General features: G+C 43.8%; 2 protein-coding genes across 9 annotated transcripts in view; one reads left to right on the top strand and one right to left on the bottom strand.

The window, feature by feature from the left end:
• crb2a (crumbs cell polarity complex component 2a) lies at positions 1–14767 on the top strand. 2 transcript variants are annotated; one of them, XM_028972952.1, is made up of 13 exons: positions 1–198; positions 6468–7160; positions 8455–8650; positions 8905–9044; positions 9139–9309; positions 9403–9516; positions 9906–10862; positions 10965–11539; positions 11619–11784; positions 11866–12736; positions 12932–13048; positions 13147–13273; positions 13469–14767. In XM_028972952.1, the coding sequence occupies exons 1-13, from the start codon at positions 111–113 to the stop codon at positions 13691–13693; spliced, it is 4440 nt and encodes a 1479-aa protein (XP_028828785.1). In that variant the 5' UTR covers positions 1–110; the 3' UTR covers positions 13694–14767. The 2 variants fall into 2 exon arrangements, with proteins under 2 accessions (XP_028828785.1, XP_028828786.1); XM_028972953.1 differs by having other exon boundaries at positions 13472–14767.
• A 193-nt stretch (positions 14768–14960) lies between these two features.
• The window catches only part of dennd1a (DENN/MADD domain containing 1A), a 66199-nt gene continuing 56868 nt past the window's right edge, over positions 14961–24291 (bottom strand). For 2 of the 7 annotated variants that reach the window (XM_028972957.1, XM_028972955.1), the window contains exons 20-24: positions 22080–22139; positions 20101–20171; positions 19134–19262; positions 18465–18720; positions 14961–18222 (exon numbers count right to left, since the gene is read on the bottom strand). In XM_028972957.1, the coding sequence (XP_028828790.1) occupies positions 17152–18222; positions 18465–18720; positions 19134–19262; positions 20101–20171; positions 22080–22139 (1587 nt within the window). In that variant the 3' untranslated portion in view covers positions 14961–17151. The remainder of the gene's footprint in view (positions 18223–18464; positions 18721–19133; positions 19263–20100; positions 20172–22079; positions 22140–24291) is intronic. The other 5 variants (XM_028972959.1, XM_028972956.1, XM_028972961.1 and 2 more) reach the window with 3 other exon arrangements.

Genomic DNA, 24291 nt, shown 5'->3' on the forward strand with positions numbered 1-24291 from the left:
CTCATTAGTGGCCAAGCATGCCCAGTGCACATGAGTCCTAAATGGACTATCTGACTCCAGGATGCCAGCGCAGAAGGTGCTGAATTGCTGAAAGCCTCTCTTCTGTCTTTATGAGTCTTTGGGTCGCCATGGAGCCTGGAAGCGCCCTTCCCAAATTTCCCAAAAGTTTGTTCATCATCATCATGATGTTTAAATGGGGTAAGTCTCTTCTTTTTGCTTACCTTGTTTTTTGTGTGTTGAACTTGTAGGGGTGAATGTGGAAATGTGGAGAAATCTGCACACATCCTGCACACTTGCCAGTTGTTTGCAAATGACAGATAATCCCTTAGTTGTGAGATCAACAGGTTGCCCTGACAGACTTAGCGGCTTGTCAACATTAATGTGTAACCATGTATCCAAGTTTTTTTTTTAAGTGTCAAAACACTTTTTTTTTTTCAATAACAAAAGTATGATGTTTATGATATTTTCATTCATTGCAAATGTTCTGTATGAATATTCTGTAACTGATAATTGTAAATCACTCTGGATAAGGCCGTTGGATAAATACTGTAAATGTATTGAACTCTAAACATTGTTTGGCGCTTGCGCCATTCATTCCATCACCATTCATCATGGCTGTTTCCAAACTTTGTTATGATTTTTTTAAATTACTTTAAAATTATATTTAATATACCTGGAATTATGCGTTAATATTTTGCAAGGTACTTCTTATTCCTTGTTTTCCTTTCTTATGTGCTACGGGACCTTTGTAACTTGTGCCAGCCCAGCATTCTGCTTGCCCCCCACTTATGCTTAGAGCGTGATGCTGCCGGGTGTGCAGTTCGGTTGAGGGTCTCGGCAAAGGGCTTTTATTCTTTTGCCCTATTTTCCCCCCCTGGACACCCCCATCTAAGTCTGGAATAGACTGAAAGGGCAGAAGGAGGGGTGCCATTGTTGCGCATTACCATGACAACGTGCTCTGAGTAATTTTGAGGGCATTACAGGGTGCCTGAGAAAGATCGGAATCCAGAGCTAATCACTTTAACGAATGCTGTTTGGCTTACTTTGGCTGTGTGATTACAGTTTTTCTGTCGTGTCAAAGTTAACCTCAACCAAAATTTAAAATAAGTAACAAAAAACAAATAGCACATAGATCTGGCACTGGTGGCCAGAGCTCTCCTCCCATTCCTTTGATGAAGACATCCTTTTGCAGCCTACATATCATGTGCAAGCAAAATAGTGCCATTTGACCAGCTTATATTCTGCCCTATTATTTCTAGGGCAATGATTTCCCGGTGACAGTGTGATTCGGGCATGCCAGACTACCGGGGGGCCAGAAGGAAAACCGCCTGTTAATGGAATATTAATTAATGCATTGGAGGAGCTGTCCATTCTGTAAAACCAGACAACAGTGTGTTGACAGCGATTAGCTGATAAATGAGTTCTGAGGTCCATTCTGCATTTTTGCTAGAAATTTTGGGTTGGGTTTGATTGGCAAGGTGGATTCTTATCACTGACCTCAAAGGGGGTCTAAATTCCCCAAATGATCACAGATAGCCCCCCCTCACAGATGGCCTTATGTTAAAATAACAAACTACTCGTCCTTTTTTTAGAATTGATACTACTCTCTATGGTTTGTTGAAGAATGTGCTCATAAACTTAAATGAGCGTGAAAGAGCACTAGGCAATGGGCAGAGGTCAAACTAGAGGTTTATTTACACCCCCAACCCCTCATCTCCTCTCCTCCTGCCCTGACCCAAGTCTGTGAAAGCTGCCAGATCACAGGCCAATCGGGAGGCTCTTGTCAGTTGTCCATGGCAGCTTCTCCACCCAGGAAGACACAGAGCAGGTCATCAGATACAGTGACCCAGTCCACAGATCCCCACATCCCAGCCCACAATTGTTCCTAAATGCATTTATCTGTTAGTTTCTCTAGAGGATGTTAGCTATGGGGTTGATGATACCAGAGTGTGGGCCCAGCTTGAAGATGGAGATGTGCTCCTGTGGTCTAAAAGTTAGATGGCTCTTCCAGCACTCACTGTGCTGAGAACTCAATGCCTCTAGAACAGATAATGTTGCTCAAGTATATCTGGATTAGTCACTGTCTCAGTCCCCTACTTACTGTAAGTAACATCCAGTTATCATTTGATAGGTAAAGTAGAACATATGCACAGTGGAGCATCTAGAAAAGAGAAAAGTTGAGATGTTTTGTGCAGGTCTTATATGGACAGCGGGCAGCTGTAGGTATCTAGCAGTAGTGTGACTCTCGTGATACAACAGATGCATTTTACCACCACCACAGCAGAGTGACTGGCATTCCCCCTCACAGTCCCACGCAGATAAATCACAGCAGGGCAGATATGCGCAGATTCGGCAGAAGGTGCTGAAACGACAGAGAGGGAATGTCTTGGCAATGACGCGGCCCTGTTCTTCATCAGTAGAGATAAAGCAGGCGAGGGAGACGGCTGTCCCAATGTAACAGAAACCCCCCCACATTTGCGCACCCAGCTATACCCCCTCCCTCGTAACCTCTGCTCAGGGATCAGCCCGTGCCATTCGGTGCAAGGCAAGGTGATGAATCAGGGGCTGCATCTGTAGGAATTTGTGCATGTGAGTGCAGCAGGACGACATGCAAAAGATTCTCATCATTAATCCATGTGGTCAAGTAGGTTTGATGGCTTTGCCTCAATTGTTCTCAGTTAATCTGTAATCCTGGGAAGCATGGGTCATGAAGTATTGCAAAATTACCTAGTTTTTCCTCTTTACATACTGGCATGTTGTGCTGAGCATTATTTGGTGTTTGATGCAGGTCTGATTTTCTCACTTAATCTCTTTAATATCAGAGAATCATCTGTTTATGGTGATCAGCGGCTACTGTCTACAGCAAAAAAAGGGAACTGTGTGAAATTTGTAATGCCCATTGTTCCAACAGAAAGGGGTACAATTTTTTTTTGTGTGTGTGGTGTATCCAAGAGGAAGCAGACGCCCATAATCCTTGCAGGTATCCTGTTCTTGGCATCTTAAAGTAACTGGTAGGGGATTGGCAAATCCAGCCAATTAATGCAGAGAACATTCTCTGGATCAAACCTGGATCAAAGACACTAGATATTTTAGGTAGAGTGTATTCAGGTACCTGCCATCTCACAGTCTGCATGTGTACCCAGTAATGGGCTCTTATTATTACAGCAGAAAATTTGTAAAAATGAATGGACTGCGTGATGTAACAAAGATCCACTTGATCCGTGTGATGAATGTTCATATTTTAACCACATCAACAGACCCTCTCTTTGCTTGACAGTTGACTGAGTTCCACTGATTTACTTTTCCTGAACATAGTTAGCAACTTAAATTGTTGGATCCATGCAGCTATGTTCAACTTGGCTTCACATGAGCTTTAAACTTCTCCCTGATGAGCTGTCACCACAACAGCACAGCTTGGACGTGCAGATCTTTAAACCCTTGTTTTGTGAAGGTGCTTTGGATTAAATAATACTCAGCGTAATCTACCTTAGTTCCCACTAAACAACATGCTCACAGCCAGAGTAGTAGCAGGGCTGTGTATGAGCCAGGAAACAAGTAAGCTTCCTGAAAAAAAGTTCAGACGTCCCCTGCAGCATGACCGGCCTGGACGGGGTGAAGCAGCTTGGCTCCAGGTCCCTCCATCCTAGATTTTCTTCAGCAGTGTGTGCAGTCCCCACCCCCACACTGGCATCTTTTCCTTTAAACGGGGGAGAGGAGGCAGGGCACTGGGTCAGGAGGGGTCACAGGGGCTCACTAATCCAGATGCATAACTTTGAGACTGCCGCGGCAACACACTGCTCTTTTCCGGACACTCCGGTGGAACGGTGTGTTCACTGGTCCCGTTCCCGCACTCGGGGGCAGGGTGGCGATGAAAAGGTCTGAACTCTGGGAAAGGATTTGGGACTGGAGCAGGTGCAAAGACTCCTGCAGTGAGATGCAGTGCAGCATAAAGCATTCAGGAAGCTCCAGTGCTTCTTCTCTTTTATATTTTCCTGTGCTATGCGGCTAATTCAGGTAAACAGTATCTCCTGAAACACCTACGGTTGTTCGTTTCAGAGTCCCATCAAGCCGTAAGCTCCATGTGTTGTGACAGAATGTTCAGGCAGCTCAAAAGCTGATAAAGAGATTTATCTTGGCCTGAAAGTCCTGCTTTGACTGATTAAATACTCTTCTTACAGCAGGGCAAAGTGGGGTTCCTGTGATACATAGTTCATATGCTGTATTCATATTTTTCTCAGTTGCTTTCAACCAAGGCCAATCTATTATTTAATTTCTTTTAAGGGAGTTTGTGAGTAGGGTTATTGAAGAGGATGTTTGACTGCTCTACATTGCTCCATTCAGCACCTAATTTATATGTAAGTAATGCAACTTCTGCTTCATGCCTTTCAAGCCGAAAATAATGGCCTTTTATTTTATTTGTAACAGAGTGGCTGACTCACCCCTCACCCCAATACTCAGTTCTGCCCTAAATCACGAGTCTGACTGATTGAGTTTGGGTGTTTGTCCCATGGCTGATGGGAAGAGTTGGTGTCATAGGGCAATTTGGGCCTCACCCCACCACAGAACTCCACACAAGGGGCCAGTTGGAGACAACTCTCACTCCACCTGCTCTGTTTCAGCCTTGTGCTCTTTTAACTCAGGTGGTGGTGTTAATTCCAGTGGTGTTAGCAGCTTATCGCTAAAGCCATCTGGTCGTCAGAGCAATTCACATTGCAGCAAAGAGCTGCCTGGTCTTTCCTAAAAAGCGAATACAGAGCCTTTATTACCTTTATTATGGAAGGTGAAGTGGAATTTCGGCAGTGCTCCATGGCACTAGCACCTCCACATTCCAAACTCCAAATCCCTCCCTCTGCTGCCCCAGTCGTTAATATCTTCCGCTTGAATAAAAATTCGGGGAACAAAAACACTGATCAAAGTGTGAGCGATGGGGGCCCAGAGATGGGAGTGTAGCGGGGCTGGGGTTGGCCCGTCCTGTGGAATGTGGAATGACTCAACAGAGCGCCCACGTGATTGGCTGGCCGGGACAGACAAGTGACGGCCAGAAATCCCCCCACGGTTTGTCTTGAATGCATTCAGCTCCATTCACATGGAGAGCGCAGCGGGTTTCACACTGAGAACGCCCAGACAGCAGTCAAACACTCAGCATCACCAAGCACTGTGTTTACCATCACTGTAATGCTGCCGCTGCCAGATTACTCAGTTTTTACTCCATGAGAAATAAATCTTGTTAAATGATCTTCACCCAGCCCCTTCCCTCCATGTAAAATCTACTAAAGGTTTATCGGCCTGAGCTGATAGCAAACATCCTCATGGGTTTGTGTGATCATTAGTCGTGTAATGGACCATGTAACCTTTGGCTTCTTGTTGAAGTAGAAGTTCCCAGTGTGAGATGCGGAAGCGTGAGCAGCCATGTGATAAATTGGAGATGGATCAGGCTCCTCCAACACACAGGGACCTCCCTGCAGTCATTCTGTAAAACCAAACCGTATAATCAAACCCGTCGGCCGCGTTTTCAGGGCATTTATCTTCTCTTTCATCAACAGCTTTTAATACCAATTCCATATGAGCAGAAACAAACCTTGATTTAGATCGATTGCTTTGTTTGACCGCGTAACTGAAGGTACAGACAATACAGTCATTCTATATCTGTCATTCTCATAGAGATGCAGATGAACCCACTGTCTCGCGGTTTTGTGCACTTTAGCTTGTTTTTTTTTTGTACACGCCGGTGTGTTGATTTATTACCCAGAGGGTGGTCCAGATCTCCCAGAATGACAGCAGAGATTAGGCCATGAGTCACACCAGATGCCCATTGTTAAGAGGCCATGAACGAGCGCGGATCCAGCAGCTTAAGACAAAGGAAGTTGTAAGAGTTTTTTTGGTGTGGTATTTTCAGTGATGCTTTAACGCCCAGCGTCTCACTGTGAAATGGGTCGTTAAATCTTAATGCCCTCCAGGACTCAACATTGTGTGGCTTGTCCATTACATTTTGGTACCAGCAGGTTAAAAAGCCTAAAATGCCACACTGTACACATAAATTTAATGAATCCTTTAGACAACTGGTTTGTATGCATGTCCAAGCAAATTAAGTTGGTCTCTCAGTTGTCAATTGTCACGTTTCAATGTCAGGCATCATGATTAAATATTAAATATAATATGCAAAATAAAAATCATATTGTGAAAATTTTCTAAATTTTTCTTTAGAAAAAAATCAGGTGTAATGCCCAGTTAGGTAAATAACAAATTTGTCCAAGAAAATTGTAAATGAACAACATCTTTTGTTATAAATTAAAATGTATAAAAAAAAAAAAATTTATAAAAAAGCAATGTAAAATTTAGGTTGTATCATTTTGGTCATGATATGACCATTCACATTTTTGACACACTGGAGCATACTTTTGCTAACATAAACCTCCAGTATAATGAATTCTTCAGACAATAATTGAATTCATTTTTTGTGTGTGCAGGTATATTGTGCACAGCAACATTGGACGACAAGTGCATGTCAGCGCCCTGCCAGAATGGGGGCACCTGTGTGATCTCCATGGACGACTATGCTTGCCTGTGTCCGAGGCATGAGGAAGTGCAGTACACGGGGAAAGACTGTGACCAGCTGTTTGATGCCTGTGCGTTTGCTCCCTGTGCTGAGTGTGAAAGTACACCGGGCAGTAGGGAATATACCTGCATCTGCCCAGCCGGGTACACCGGTGCCAACTGCACTGAGGATGTCAACGAGTGTCAGAGCAACCCCTGCCACAGGGGAAAGTGTGTGGATGAGGTTAATGGGTATTCTTGTCTCTGTCCAAATGGCTACAAGGGACAGGACTGTAGCCTTCGAGTGGTTGACTGTGTGGATGAGCCCTGCTTGAACAATGGAACGTGCTCCCAGCTACCCGATGGCTACAAATGTTTGTGTGTCCAAGGTTTTGATGGGGACCACTGCGAGAACGATGTTGACGAGTGCCTGTCACACCCATGCCAGAATGGAGCCATATGCCTGGATGCTGTAGGAGAATACCACTGTTTCTGTGTGCCAGGCTTCCAGGGCTACAACTGTGAGATTGACATCAACGAGTGTGCCTCGCGGCCATGTGAGAACAATGGCACCTGCATCAATGAGAAGGACCGCTATTCATGTGAATGCCTGCTGGGGTTCATGGGTAGGTATTTTTTGCCATTTTTAGTCCACTATGGTTCAACCATATAGCAGAAAGGGAGAAGCATATCTAGCTAGATCTCAGTATATAGATCTCAGCATATCTAGTCTCAGAATGCATTTGCAAGCAGCATGACTTCAGCTGTATGACCAGCCATTTACAATGTTCAACCAGCTGGTTAGTGACGTGGCCTCACACCTCCAAGGTTGTGATTTTGAATTCTGGCTCGAACTTTGTGTGGGTGGAGTTTGCGTGCTCTCCACATGTTACCGTGGGTTTCCTCCAGGTTTTCCGGTTTCCTCACACTGATCCAAGGCGTGCACACTAGATAGATTTGTGGCTCTGAATTGTTCATAGATGTGAGGATGTGATTAGTGAGTGTGTGTGTGTGTGTGTGTGTGTGTGTGTGTGCCCTGCGTTGGGCTGGCACCCCACCCTGGGTGAGTCCCCAACCGGCATCCAGAACCCTGAAAGGACTAAGATGTTATGGAAAGTGAGTGTGTGTGTGAGGGTTAGTGCTGATGTGACAACAAAAGAGAAACCTGCCAAACACGTCTAATTAGTGCATGGAAATGTACTGGATGCAGTAGGTGTTTATGCAATTGACATACATGCAACATACTCCTCCTTCTCCTCCTCCCTCCGGCTGCTCCCCTTAGGGGTCACCATAGAGGGTCACCCAGTCTGGTTGTCTACACAATTGATTTAGTAAAAAATTTAAGATGCCCATCCTGACACGACCCTCCCCATTTTCCTGGGCTTGGGACTGGCATCAAGAAATACACTGTAAGTCACATGCTTCCGCAGTGGCTGGGTTACATAAAAAAAAAGTGCAGCATGGTATCCATTGAGGAGTGAATATGTGTTAACGTTTCTACATGAGCTCAACATTCAAGATTCAGGGTCTGTCTCCGATCTGCTTTGTGGGTCCTTTAGAGCCCCATTAGTCACAGTGCCTCAAAAGACCTGGTTTATTTCAGCAGAGCTTCTCAGTAGTGGCAGAATAAAGGTAAAGTAGAGGGAAAAGGCATTCCTCATTCTGGAGATTCCTCAGCCCACTCAGGATCAGAAATTAAAGAGTTCCTAGTGCCAGATTGACCTGGGTCTCTCAGCCAGCTGCTAAAAAAAAAAGCTGTGTTTCAGTTTGGCATGTTCTCTGTGAGAGTCATAAGGCTTATTGAGAAAACGTTTTGTACGTGAGCTATAAAAACGAACTCCTTTGAAACATTTGGTGAGTGTGAGTGTCCTCTGATTTTATTTCGTCCCTGACGTGTTTTTCTGCTCTGTGTTCCTTCAGGAATAAATTGTGAGGTGGAGATAAATGAGTGTGAGTTGAATCCATGTCAGAATGGTGCCACCTGTCATGACCTCATAGGGCTTTACATCTGTGAGTGCGTGATTGGGTTTGAGGGACTGAACTGTGAGATCAACATCAATGAATGCGCCAGTGAACCATGCCAGAACGGAGCCCTATGCAATGACTTGGTGAACAGGTACGAAACTATTTAAGATTATGCAAACACAATTGATCTAATTTGTTGTCCAGCCATTGAAAGAGCTTGCATCACCTCTAATTGTCGTAATGTAGGAAACCCCAAAAATTATTTTGTAATATGACATCATATTAATGTGTTAAATAGAGTTTAGGGATACTTCTGTCTTTGTCAACAACTTCAAAGCAGCAAATGGCTCTTTATCTCATCCCCCTTCAAATGAAAACTCTAATAGATTGTTCTGTCTACTCCAGATATGAGTGTGACTGCGGTGGTACAGGCTTCACAGGAGACCACTGTGAAGTGGATATTCCAGAGTGTGCTTCAGACCCTTGCCAACATGAATCCACATGTGTGGAAGGCACCAACCACTACACCTGCCTTTGTTGGCCAGGTACTCCTCCCTACAAATGAGACTGGATGCAGTGCAATCCTCTGGTATTTTTTCCTCTGAAGCTTCCTGGTTGTGATGCCACCTGCTTCCATAGGTTATGATGGACAGAACTGTGAAGTGGACATGGATGAATGTGCTGATGCTCCCTGTCTGAATGGGGGACAGTGCTTCCAGAATTCTGACCCAGCCAACTGGGAGGAGGGATGGGAGTTCAGCTATGCACATGCAGCTGGATATGTCTGCCACTGTCAACCAGGATATATGGGTTAGTCGTTTTCACAGCCCACTTCCATACTCTCAGAATTTGAGTGTGCACCAGTACATGTTTATAATGGTTATTGAATATCTGCTTTCCTAGGAGAGAATTGTTCTGTGAATATAGATGAGTGTGGGTCAGGACCATGCCAGAATGGAGCGACCTGTAAGGACCTAGTGAATGCTTACGTCTGTGTGTGTCCAGCAGGCTTCACAGGTAGGTTTTGGAGAACTATGATGCATAATATGTTAGGGGTTGGTGGTTTCCACTGTGTCCTTGTAAAAGACTGGAGTCCCAGTCTGGGTGATCTTCTTCTATATTATTACAAGGCCTCGTTAACACGAGCACCATTTGTTTTCCATTATGAATCCTGAGTGGATATGGCCTTGGCCTTTAGTAAACCATCTATGCTCACATGTAAAACATCCTAAAGACACCCTTAGTATATTTGTGTTCAGCCAGTAAAAGGCTGATAGACCTAAGATTGTTGGGATTGGCCAGTTTTCCTGTTAAAACTGGTTTAGAAAAGTGGTAGATGGCTTTGATATGGTAATTATAGGCCTATGTGACCCTTCAGTGCAGCTGTCTTCTGTACTACTTCTCAGGTGAATCCTGTGAGGTCAACATTGATGAATGTGAGAGTCAGCCATGTCACAATGGTGCATGGTGTGAAGATGGTGTGGCTGACTACACCTGCCATTGTCCTACACCTGAGAATGGCAGCCTGCCATGGGGTGGCCACGACTGCAGTGTCCAGCTGGCAGGATGTGTGGAGCATGAATGCCAGAATGGTGCAATCTGTGAGCCATGGCTGGAAGGAGAAGAGCACCACCACACATGTATCTGCCAGCCAGGATTCTACGATGAAGTCTGTTCCACTCCCACCACGTTTTCCTTCTCGAGACCAGGCTTCATCCTGGTCGAGGTGCCCTTGCCTGAGCGTAGACGCAGACAGACTAGCAGCAGCAACCACACGGCCAGCATCCAGCTGCGTTTCCGAACCACACTAACTGACATGGTGTTGTTCTACAGGGGTGATGCTAAAAACTACATGTCTCTGGAGATTAATAGAGGAGGACTGAAGGCCAAGGCAACCTATGAGGGATCATTGTTGGAGGTGGTCTTCTCTAGTTTGGTGTCAGATGGGGGGTGGCATCAGACAGCCTTAACACTGGGTCAGGGGCTGGTTATGGTGGTGAAGGGACCTGGTTGTGATTCAAACGGGTGTAGAATAGAAGATAAAGGGGTTCCCAATGGGCCTCACTTTCATTTCCCAAGCTCCTTCAAACATGTGTACATTGGTGGAGCTCCACTTCAGTACTTAGCCCATCTCAACACTGAAAACGGGTTTATGGGATGCATGGAGGACCTGTTCATTGACTCCAATCCGATCTTGCACCAAAATCTGCCAGCGGAGGCAACTCAGACAACAGAACTTGGCTGCAGTAAGACAGAGTGGTGCAAAGAGGACCCCTGTTCGCAGCATGGCCACTGTGTGGATCTCTGGACTTCCTACGTCTGTGAATGTCATCGACCATATTATGGAAATGCCTGTGGACAGGGTAAGAGAATTAAAAATTGCCCCTTACCATCCCGTATGTGATCTGTTGATTTTTTTTGTAATCTCTACTGTGTCTAAATTGCCCTAATTCCTCTTCCACCAGAATTCCCATCATGGACATTCAGTCATGAGGACACACAAAGCTATGTTTCCTATTACGTTAATAATAACCATGGTGCCAGCTTCAACGTGTCCTTCTTTCTGCGCTCATTAAAGCCTGAAGGTCTGCTGTTTCAGCTTCGGCGAAAAGGGAGTGAGGGAGAGGAGGAGTCATACTTCAGTATCTTCTTGCAGACGGGCAGACTGATGGTCAGCTCATTGCCAGGCACCTCTCCTCTGACGGCACCAATCTTCCTGACCACAGGAGAGAAACAGCTTGTTCAGGTGGAGCTCCAGCATGGTCAGGTTTTCTTCAAACATGCCGGTCTATATTACATCCTGGGCAAGGTCCATGAAGTGGAGATTTTGGAAGGTGACCTGGCTTATGTTGGTGGACTACCTGGAGAGAGAGACTCAGAAATATGGAGAGGGGACTTTAAGGGCTGTCTTCAGGATCTGAGATTGGATGATGTTCATATGGACCTGGATGCCTGGAACAGCTCGGTCTACTCAATGGTGTACTTCCCCAACAACGCAGAAAATGTGGAACAGGGGTGCATAAGTGATAACACCTGCAAGGTATAACAAAGAGTTGATTTTTTAATTTTGATCATTTTCACTTGCAATGAAAGTGATGGATGTTGGTTTATTTCTTAAGGTGAAACCATGTTTAAATGGAGGAGAGTGTACAGTCACATGGAATGACTTTGTCTGCTCATGCCAGCCAAATTTCACCGGGAAACACTGTGAGACACGATTATGGTGTGTTAGCAATCCATGCATTAATGGTGGGCACTGTGTGGACCTGCCAGATGGATATGAGTGTAAGTTACAGTGTCAGTTTACTGTGAAAAATGTCCTAATGCATTTCATTGATTATGAAATCTGCCCATCTGCCATCCCAGGTATTTCCAACGCCACCTTTGAGAACAGCCCCCTGCAGTACAGTGCTCAAGCCTCATTGTTGGCCCCAGTAACTAACATCGGCATGGAACTACGAACACGCACAGAAAATGGCATTCTCCTGAGGGCCTCCAATGGGCTGGAGCTCCTGCTGGTGGGCTTGCTGGACTCTTCCCTGCGAGTGGAGATCCACAGTGACAACAGTTTGGAACCCATTGCCTTCTCTGGCAAGCATAGACTGTCAGATGGCAGTTGGCACCGTGTCCAGATCTCCATGGCTCACCCTGACCACGAGGCTTCTCACTGGGTCATCACTGTGGATGGTCTCTCAGATGGAAGCAGTGCCCCTGATGTGGCTGGAAGGCTGCAATTTCTGAATGAGGAGGGCATGGTTGTGGCCCTGGCTGACAGCTACACTGGCTGCTTGGGGGCTGTGAGGCTCGGTGGGGTTTACCTGCCCTTTGTTGATGATGCAAGCCCCCCACAGCCCGGTCAGTTCTTTAGGCTTGGAGATGCAAATGTGCAGACGGGTTGCATGGGTGCCCCTGTATGTGAGACCAACCCATGTCAGCATGGTGGTGTGTGTCTGGACAGGTTTAATCTCTTTAGCTGTGATTGTGCCTCTGGGTGGGAGGGGTCACACTGCGATGTGGACATAAATGAGTGTGTTTTACACCCCTGTGCCCATGGTCGCTGCACAAACCAGGCTGGGGGGTTTCAATGCACTTGCTTGCCGGGCTACGGAGGTTCAACCTGTGAGGAAGACCTGAACGAGTGTCTGGACGGTGTTTGTGAAAATGGCGGTACTTGTGTTGATGGAATTAACCGGTACACGTGTGTGTGCCCACCAGAGTACAGTGGCCCTCGCTGCCAGTGAGTGTACCTTCTGCTTACTATTACAATTAGCACAGAGAAAATATTATTTTCCTGAAATGTTCACTTTCATACAATATAATGTTGAATATAATTAATAATTACTTTCTGTTTATATGTATTTATTTAGCTTCTCCACAGTTTCCTCTTCTACAGCATAATGAACATACTAAATTATATTTTGTCTTTCCTCAGGTGGAATTATCCTCCTCAGTTATGTGGTCAGGATGTGCAGTGTGCTAATAATGGGGTCTGCCATGATGAAATCTGGGGGGCCAACTGCACCTGTGTCCCAGGTTTTTCAGGAGACAGGTGAGCCCCTTCAAAGCACCCCCTTCTGTGTGGAAAAACATCGACCTTGAAACAGAATACAGGTATTGAACAACACATCCTTTCTCCTGTGTGTTCAGGTGTGAGGTGGAGGTGGACGAATGTATGTCCAACCCCTGTTTGAATGGGGGATCCTGTGTGGATAGACTCAACAGATTCCGATGTGTGTGTGCAGCAGGATTCAGTGGCCCCTTCTGTGAGACAAGTGTATGTACAATCTCTCTCTATTTTCTCTCTATTATTTATTGTTGTGTAAGTAGCCTAGTGATTCGAAACCAACTAATCTTGGAAAAAAAAAAAAAAAAAAAGTCATGCCACCACCTTTGTTCATTAAAATGTTTTTAACTTATACATCAGCAATACAAAAATGTAAAAACTGACTGTGCACTGCTGTGCTTTCAGCAGAAGCTGCCACAGAAAGAACGAATCCCTTGGTTGGTGGTTGCCATCCCCCTGGTCTGCTGCGGCGTGCTACTGCTCATCATTGGCCTAAGTTTCATGGTGCTCACTGCTCGCAGGAAGCGTCAGTCTGAGGGCGCCTACAGCCCCAGCCAGGAGGAGGTTGCAGGGGCACGGCTAGAGATGGACAGCATGCTAAAAGTGCCCCCAGAAGAACGTCTCATCTGACTTCCATTCCCCTTCACTACAGACTGTTGGAACAGACACAGGCTATAACACTGGACAAGTGTTATAATATAAAGAAACTAAAAACAGATAGGAATAAAAAAATTTTAAAAAGCACAACGAATGCATTTTGCAGAATCTAAAACCTGTTTGGAGTAGTGATCTGAGTTCTACTGTCTCTCAACTGAAATGAGGCCTGAGAAGTGCCTCTTTTGAAAACTATCCAAGACTGCACAGCAGGAACCATTTTGGGCTATTTGTCACCGCCTTGTGGACAATCATGAGACATGGAAGCTTTTTTCTCTCTAAACTGCAGATGTTGGATATTTGATGAATTGCTGGTCCACATAGTCAATACTGTCTTTGTCATAATTGACACTTTGACTGGGACTCACAAAGGGAGATTACACATAGACGTTATAGATCCAAGCCATGAACAAGACATTCACTTTTCTACAAATGAAGGACATGGTCATATTGTTTCCTAAGCAACCCATCTGGCTCTTTAAATGGCTCAGGTTAATAAGCCCTAATGGATTTGTGTGCATTTGTGTACATGTCTAAAGCCATTGCAGCCAACTGTGACAATCAGAATGATTTGCTCATGACTTTTTTTAATGGCACCTTTAGACAATGTTTGTATATATATGGCACAAATTGTATATTTGGATTTGTTAATTACGGTGCCTAATATTGACATGAAAATCAAAAAGGCTTGGGACTTTTCCTAATATTGCTAATATTAGCAGGTGGAAAAGGGAAATTCGTTAGCTACTGAGAGGAAAAACATGTTGCTGTTATATTTCTGATGTGAATATTGTATATTTTCTGTTTTCCTTTTAAGTTCCCCACACAAGGTTATGGTTATTGTTATACTGTTGACGCTGGACGTTGGATGTATACATGCTGTTTTTTACTCTTAATTAACTTGAGATGTAAAGGAATTCAGGACATATCCCACATTGTATGATTTATAAATTAAGGAAGCACATTAGACACACACAGTCATAGGTCTATTTTGATTATGTACAATACTCTGATAAGGAAACTCTTGCAATAAAAATACTTTGGTATGTGTAAAGTACTCTCTACACTCAATTACAGATGAATATGTGAAGTAAATACATGGTGTTGACAATTAGTCTAAAAAGAAATCAAAGAATCAAATATTTGACATTTACATGTTTTAAAAATAATTCACATTTCTCCAACTTTCTCTGATTTAATATATGATGCTGATCTACATAAGAAATTGAGGCCACCAAATATATATATATATAGGCATGATATGTGCTCTTTAATACTGAGATACATAAAACAAACAAAACATCCAAATAAAACCATTTGCAACAAAAGTGCTCCAAGATGTATAAAAGTAATGAGTTCACATTTCTATAGGAGACATTCTTGAAGGAGTACAGGGATAAAGGGCACCAAAACTACTGCTGAGGTTACTAAAGCTGGCTGTCAAGAACCAATACAGATGGAGATTAGTAGTGCTGAACTTTCATTACTTGTGTGGACATCTTACATTAACACTGGAAAAAAGCTAGTTCTGGTAGTTCAATTCTACCATTTAACAAAGACATTTTTTTATCTTGAAGACAGACTATAGTAACCTCGGCTGAACTAATCCAATCAAAATCACACAAACTCTGCATTTTGACGTACATATTCAAAATAAAGCTACACACACACATACACACTGAGTTTCCTCTGTAAGGCAATAGTAATTATGTGTTCTTTGATACAGTGACTTATACTAATTTCCCAAACCAGTGTTTAATCCTTGGAGGAGATGTACATTTAGCTGCATATGTGGATCAAACAAGACTGGCCAGTTGCTAAGGACCACCACATATATAGCCTAAAAGACATTTTTGTCAAATGTCAAGAGCAACAAATGTCCAGTGTCACATAAAATTTACTTTGCTGTGAAGTCTACAGATCTTAAGACACAGATTTTAAGGTACTTATACAGCAATAAATAACTATGCTTATTCAGGAGATCTGGATCTCACTTTGAATGCAGTAGTGAGTTAAGCACTTTCAACATCATTTGACTCTAAAATGAATATGCTCTCTGAATGAATTGATATATTTGCACAAATACAAAGATTGGTTGTTTATTTAATGATCACTACATCACTAAGTGATTATTTTATCACTAAGTGACTAAGAATTATGTCTTGTTAGTGAAAGATAAAGAGTCCAGACTGCACTGGAAGCCTCTGTTCTTAAAGACATTGAAATTGTGATAGAAAAAAAACAAAAACACAAATGGGTTAAAAATTCCCTTTCAGTAACCATGTTTTCCATCAGTACCCTTGCATACTATGGTCTTTCCCTGGCAGTATGGCCAGATTTGATATGTTGAGGTTAAATACTACAGAACCCAATAGCATGAATTCTGACCTTTTGTTTTCCAAAGTCACATAGTGCTTAATTTATGATTGTGTACTATGCTCTGCAATTTCTTTTTAGGAATTCCAAATTAAATCTGCAGGTCAACTTTGCGTTTAAAAAAAAAGTGTTTTACATGGCCTCGACCAAAATGAGCTCTTGAGCAGCATAGAGTAGTATTTCAAAATCAATAACACTGCTGTGTGCATGAAGCGGAATTGACAGCCAAACTTGTGCAGCGTGTTTAACATCAGGAGGGTATACATATCGACCAAAACACTGAGCAAGAGGCTGTCCAAATATTGAAGAAAAAAAAAACAAGCACATGCCGCTTCAGCTGGCACTTTGCTTCAAAACAACAGATTCAGTAACAGCCCCCACCAAAATCAACGGAGCAAATCGATTTTTTTCCACTCCAAGACTGTTCCAGTTTTGCCATTGGAGTTAAAGGGTGTCCACCTCACAAAAAGTCCAGAACAGATGAGTTTGCTGTGTATGGCAGGAGAAATCTGACAAAGACAGAGGAAAGTCATGGGGGACAACTGTCATGACAAACTCTCTTCAAACTGACCAAGTAAACCAAGAACAAAGTTAAATTAAAAAATGAATAGTGTTGCACTTTTTTTCAGTTTAGCTGTCTGTAAATGAAATCTTCATCTCAACAGCATTAATGTTTGAGCAACAATCACATGGAGTCTCGGCTACAAGTTTATGCTGCACGCAATCTGGAAGCTTAAAAACTACTAGAGCAAAAGGCGGTCAAGGAGGAAGCAGTGGGCCAGCAGCACACCCCTTCTTAGATAGTCCCGCAGTGATGATCAAGTAAAGGCGGTAAACACAAAGCGGAGCTGTTTCGGGCACGAGGCAAACTCTCTGACCACACAGCGGTAAAGCAGAACCATGGGGCGAGGGGAGAGGGCAAGCAGAAACTCAGCAGATGGAGCAGCACTGCTCGTAGGAATAAAACCCCAGGACTTCTCCTTTGGTCATCTGATACCATCAGTGCAGTCTGCCATTGGCCAGCAGCAGAAATGAAGACACAACTGCGTGGGCGGCGGCTAATCAAACGTTTCCCACTGTCTGCGCAGATCCTCCACTCGTTTTTTGGGCGGTGCAGCAGCCGCTGGCTTGGCCATGGCCAGCAAGTCCCCAAAGGGGTCTTGGGACTCCTGGGAGGGATGGTCTGAGTCACTTTCCCCAACAAGGGGCTTTGGCAGTGGACGAGTTGTAGGGGCTGAGGGGGAGTCCAGTAGACTGGAGAGGGCGCCACTGCTACTGGATGATGGGGGTCCTGCACTGGGGAAGGCTGGCCTCAGAGGCCCAAGGGCGGTTGGCAGACCTGTGCCCACTGGAGAGGGCTGGCGGAACACGTTGGGTGGTACAGCAAGAGCGATGTGTGTTTGAGAATGTGACTGGAAATAAGCCCCTGAATGAGGCACATAGGTGGGTCTGAAGGGGTTGGCACCAACAACGGAAGGTCCTAAGGGTCTGTGTTGTTGGTAAGAGTGAGCCTGCTGGGCAAAAGGGTTGAGGGACACCGGGGGAAATGGGGGCAGACTTGGAGGGAAGGGCCGTGGAGGGGGTGGAGGTTTGGATGGAGGTTTGCCATTTTCTGAATCCCCTGCACCAGTCGAATTGCCACTGAGAGGATCCAGCAAGCTGAGGATGTCCACCTCCTCTGTATGCTTCAGGAGGTCCATGTCCTGCTGTTGAGAAGCAGAGGAACAGGAGGAGAGAGGAGACATGTTGAGGGCCTGCCGAAACTCCTGCCCTCCAGTAATAACCCCCTTCTCGCTGTGCTCGCCACTATGCGACTTCAGGGTCCGTGGTAACGGGAGAGGAGGGGCAAGGACCTTGATGGGCTCAGGAGTCTTCCTTCCCTGGGGCCGTGGGATGGTGATACAGCTTCCATCCAACATCTCCTGGATTGGGCCTAAACTCTCACGGCTCGGGGGACGTGGCTCATGGAGCTCCAGTGGGGGAACCGACAAAGGCCTTTCCCAGGTAGGGGATGTTCGGCCAGGCACCGCCATGTCATCCAGCCCCTGGCTCCACAGCTTGTTGTAAGGGTTGGAATGCTTCAGGACAGGGAGGGTCCGAGTTCGCTCACCACCACTCAGATCCATCCGCTAGAGAATTACAGTACAACAAACAAATTCAACCGGTTGTGGGTCATCACACGGCAGAAAGAGCCTATGTCTATGAACAATAAACAATAAAAAAATAAAACAATAAATGCTAAAACTACTTTTCTTTTTAAACAGTAGAAAAATGGTTCTACATTCACTCAAAACAGCAACAGCCCAATTCCTAAAAAACACATCTAGGTTACATTTGTGTGGTTCGATATCCACCCTGGTAGATATCTGACCTGGTAGCTAAACTTGGCCTGCTGCTCCTCAGGTTCTTTAGTGAGACGAAGGTCCTCCAGACTCTTGGCCAGGCTGAGTTGTTGGTTCTCTGGCTCCCCATCCTTGTAACTGAAAATGTCACCCAACAGGTTGATGTCTGAGCTCTTCTCAGTGACTGGGCTGGATGGAGCTGTGTAGCCCTGGGGGCGTTCTTTCTCGAAGCCCCCCTCACCCTCCATTAGGTCTGCCTCCTTCAGAGACCTGTATGGCTGGGGCCTTCAAGAGAGGGAAAAGCGATTGATTGGTTTTAGTTGGGTTGTTATCTCTGGGTGCTTACAATGCAACACAAACTAAAACTCTAATATTCTGTCACATTTAAACTGGAATTTTATTACTGAGTAGTCTCTACCAACTTTGGATAATCAAGTAAAAAAACATTATCACAATATGTTAGTATTTGAATTAGCATGAAGCAGCATAGCATGACTCGTAGACTTTGGATTAAGCAACCAATGATGATGTTAGCGCAGGAGGGGATAAATCACAGCCAATCAGAATACCCAGCTGAGGGAAGCTTTAAGCATCAGTCACCTCAAGCAGCCAATCAAAGCATTTGTATGTCATAAGAGACAGGCAGATGTAGCAATGCAGGGAGCGGTCAACATAAACACAGAAGAAGAGAGGGAGACCATTCAAAGGGTGCAGAGAAGAGAAAGTTGTCGGGGAAGCAGGTGATTGAGTCGTCATCATTCTGGAGTTCGTCACCGGAGGAGTCCTCAGACAGAAAGACTGTGTAGTGGCGGGTTGGGCGGACATAGCTGGAGGAATAAAAAGAGAGAGGGAGGTACAGCCCCACACCATGCATAAAGGGGGAGTGCATGCACACACGCATGCAGAAAAAACACAAGGCAAGGGGAGACAAAGAAAAAGAGAGAATTACATTTGTAAATCAGTAAAGTCAAGCTAGTAAAACTGAAATGACATCATAACAAATCTCTGTGGTGGAATTTATGGTATCACTAATACGTAGATAATATCATTAGATGTGAACACCAATTAGCGTTCATAATACAGTACACAAGACAATCCACCAGATGGCAGTAAAACAGTAGCCCATTCTAGTGAATTTAAATTCTGTAAAAACTACTACTACAACCACACAAAGGTTTGAACCTTCAGCCATTTTTTAAAATGCCACCACCAACTGACTTTCTTAAAAGGAAAAAAAAAAATTCCAAGCGCTCAGAGTAGCAGAGGTCAGGCCAAGTGGAAAATAAAACGGAGCATCTCCCAGCTTTATGGGCAGAGCACTTTATGCATTACTGATTATAAGTATATGTGGAAAAGAATAAATTGAAAAGAATGAGCCCCGAGGTGGTGTCAGGCTTCAGTGTATCTTAATAAAAATTATGAAAATGGTGTTTCACATTCACAGATATGTCAAACTAAATTATGATGGCAATACAATTAGTGTCTGGTATGGTGATTAGTATGAAAATTGAATAAGTGTATGTGTCAGACATGAAATATCAAACGTTTTACTCCAGACTTTGAACCGTCAGAGCAATTAAATTTTTAAACCATGCAGGAGCATTCCAGTTATACAAAAACATTAAATTCATGTTAAAAATGACACAGATATGTGGGGTATCTTACTGTTCAGGGCTGCTTTCTAAGCCCACATTGCTGCGAGGTCTCTTTGGGACTAGAGGTCTGGGTGGCCGGGCCTGTAAGCAAACAGTAAAGATGAGTTACACACTTACTACACAAACACACTGCTGAAGCCCTTGTGCTTACGCTGTCTTATATACTGTAGTAGAAAGACTGTGGAAATGAACACAAAACATTTGATTCCTAAACACAACTTGTAGAGCAGGTGCTGCCTCAGGAAAAGCTGTAAAAAAATTGTTGGCACATGCACAGAGAAGTAAACTTAAGTCCTGTTGTTCTATACATGTACTTCCCATCCCTAAGGAACTAATGATGAATCTAGGTTCGACCTCATCAGGAGTCACTGGGTGCACACAGAGTCCACACAGAGGAGTCAGAGGTCAGCCCCACCCCCAAGCCTCTGCCCTGCACTCTGACACCTAGCCACTCAGAGGGAGGAAAAGGGAGATGAAGATGGGGAGGAAGAGGCGGAGAGGACAACAGGGCTAATTAGTAGAAGAGCTGAGCTGGCGGAACAAAAAGTGAACACAAACCATCAGCTGGACCCACGGAGGAGACAGCTTCATTAAAACACAGAACAAAACAGCAGAAGGAGGAGGGCAGGTGGAAATGGAGGCGAGAGATGGAGACAAGAGAGAAAAGGAGGAAGAAGGGGGACAGCAGAAGGCAGGCACAATACCACTGTCATCTTTACTGGGAGGTGTTAAAATGCAGAGTGTTGAAAGAACCTTCCATCTGTACAGGTAATGACTGTAGAACAGGGGAAGACCAGAAGAGAAGCCTATTTATAGATTTATAGGTAATTCAATGCCTGTTTTAATTACTCCTGCTCTCTCTAACAGCTACATATTCTCATCAAAGGATGTTCTGGGGGAAATAAATGATCACAGGTCACTGAAACATATATAAATCACAATAATAGCCAGGTTTTACTAGTGATCACATAAAACACTGAAAGATGTTAGAGATATGCACAAGGGAATAAAGTCTCAATTTCTTCCAAAGAATCTACTACGAATTAGAATTAAACGTTAAAAAAAAAAAAAAAAAAAAAAAAAAAAAAAAAAAGAAGTCAGAGAAATTTTGCACTGCAAGCTGTCCGATTTCTACACAGATGTGGTAAGCATGGAACCGTATGAGATTCACATGTACCGTTTACTTTAATGAGCTAACAGTTTCAAGGGAATGAATTAATATTGACTTGTTCTAGATTGTATTTTCTAACATGCCACATGGTTGATTGTCACAATCAGTCCTCTATCTGACCTACAGCTGAACTTTGGCCATTACAGAGAAGTTGGTGTTCCTGCAACTCTCAACATTTACACGCAAAAAACGCTGGAGACGCTCAGTAATTTCAACATATTTGATGCTGATGTACATATTTCTAGACATTTTCTTGTTTCAGGGTCTGAGCTGTGGATGAGATGAAGAAATGACAAGAAATTACATGAAAAATCATTATAAAATGTTCAATCGAAATCATCAGCCTGCAATATCGGCTGATGCAGGCTTTTGAATGATTGAGCACAGGACAATATCAGTGAGTAAGGACAGGTTATATTTATTATTTGACACTGCACAGTCTTTTACTCTCATGTTATGGTTATGTTGGGAGCTTAAAAAAAAGTGTCCACGCCACAGCCAAAGACAGAGCACTTCAACACACAGTTCTTAGACAGCACACACCAAACAAATTCTCTCCCCCATGCATTGTGAATCTGCGTGTTTCCAGCAGCTAAGGGTAAGAATTGTGAGGGTTATCCACAGTGCCTGGTGTGTAGCCTTTACAAAACTCAGCAACTCTCATAACATCTATCAGACAGGCTCAGCAGACACATAGCAGCAGAGACCCAACCACGCACTACACGCAGCAGCACTGCAGACCAGAGATGGGCCATGCAGAGACAGCCCAGAGTTCCAGAGAGAGGTCAGAGGTCAGGCCTGGGGGGGAAGGTACTCACAGGTCCTCTGCTGCGCTGGAGTCTGGGAGGAGGGGGCCGAGGGGGTGGTTGTCGCGTAGGCTGTACCAGAGATATCAAAGGTCAGACCGGCACACACACACACACACACTCACACTGTAACAGTCAATCAGACAAGTTTCAATGCGTGTGCAGCAGGTATTTTTCACAGAATCGGTATTACAAAAGAGAAATGCTGGAACTGGTAGTGCCAGCTGAGAGAAAGAGCAGACAGCCTATGTAGATCATGCATTTGACTTCTGTTCTGTTAATGCCAGATCTTTCTGACCAATAAGAAGTGCTCACACACACTTCAGCACCGGACACATTCATGCACCAGAAAACAGTGTTGATAGTTGTCTCTCATGTTGAGTGAGAGTGTAGAAAGGTAATGAGCTCATATAGAAGACAGCTCTTAATTATTTAAAAAAAAAAAGTGACTAAGGTGACAGGGGTCTTTTTCACCTTTGCTCTTTTGATGTGGTGCAGAAAAGGAGAAAACTGTCAGAGTAAGGTGACCATGGAAACATAATGACCTCCTGAGCGTCATTCTGCCTCACAAGTATATCTATTCCAATCTTGTTATCACAGTCCGCACTCTGCACACACATGGAGGTTCTTTCCATTCCTTGATGACCTCACCTAACTGACCTATGTTATAATTATGAACACACATGTTTTCCAGCGACTTCAGAACCAAGAAGACAAATGGTAAAAATCGAATAAGTATTAAAACATATAGGGTCAGTTTCCCAGTCATGGATGACAAAAATAAAACTTCAATGAAGTTCTAAATTCAAAATTGAATTTTTCCACTTTCCTTGTCTCTCCAGGTCAGCATGAAGTGAAACGCGCACCTTACTTCAATGTGGTTTTGATCATTGAACTAATGAAAACTATGCTGCTTGTGTGTTACTGTCATATTGTGAGCTGCTCACACAATTTTATATCAACTAAAAATATGTGTCAGTGTATTCTCTTTGCCCATCTGGCCACTAACATACAACCACAGCTTCAAACATAGAGAATGGGTCAGCTTGAGGGAAATAAAAATTAAACAACAAAATCATTACTGAAAAGAAGAGAAGAGAAGAGAGGATGGTTTTCATTTACATGTTGAGCAGAAATTAATGGATGAATGGACAGAAGAAGGAACAACGGTGGAAAGGAGCAGCAGCCACAAGCTCTTGTTAATGATGACAGTATGCAGAATGGATGCATGGTGGAAGGTGATGCAAATGGAACAGTGCAGTTATGCCAGGATGCACTGGTGAATGACAAATGGCTGCTGTCCTGAACAAAGCACTTTGAAGAGTGATGACCTCATCTGATGGCAGGCAAGAGTGCTGCGTAGAACACAGACAGGATTAGAAGATGTGTACAGACAGATCTCCGCATATAATGGAGACACTGTCAAAATGTCCTCTGTTGAAGACAGAAAGAGATGAGAGAGATAGACATTAAATCAAGTGAGTAGTGAGCCTACAGACACAATGCAATAGTTGTGCTAAAAGATAAGAGAGGAGAATTTCCGAGAAGGCAATTAAAACATTTAAATTCTTAAGAGGAAAAAATAATTGCCTACACGAAACCTGGATACACTTGTTACCACAATGCAAGTGTGTGTACACACTTTTGTATATATGGTAGATTAGAAGTTATGTCCACTGGGGGAAGGCTAGAACAATCAAATCTCTAACTGGCTGTGTTAATAGAATGGTAATTCTATTCTAAAGAAGTCTTTCTTCTGAACAGATTATTAAAGTTTGATTTGTTTCCTGCTGTCTCGAATGTATCAGTATTGTGAATATGTATGTAGCACTAACTTGATCCATGTACAGGATTCCTAATAACATAAGAAGACGACAATAAACTGAAGATTGTATACTGCAAAAAAATGGACCAGCTTTATCACAACTAGAAAAAATATAAAAAATGTGATCCAAAGAACCTTTGTCAGCATGTGAGCCACGGACAATCTGGTAGCACATATCACACAGCAGTCACCGCCAAGAGAGTATTCACAGAACAAGGCTGTAATAGAGGGTACATGCAACTATTTTTTTTAAAGAACATGCCAATAAATACACAAGAAACACCTCCACTGACACTTTATTATTGTCACCATCACTGCATCCTGTCAATACCTTGTTGCCATTTCACACCTCTGATACACACACAGTTAGATGCACAGCAAAAAAGAAAATTGCAGTTT

The sequence above is a fragment of the Denticeps clupeoides genome, chromosome 3 (assembly GCF_900700375.1).
Source record: "Denticeps clupeoides chromosome 3, fDenClu1.1, whole genome shotgun sequence".
Classification (NCBI taxonomy): domain Eukaryota; kingdom Metazoa; phylum Chordata; class Actinopteri; order Clupeiformes; family Denticipitidae; genus Denticeps; species Denticeps clupeoides.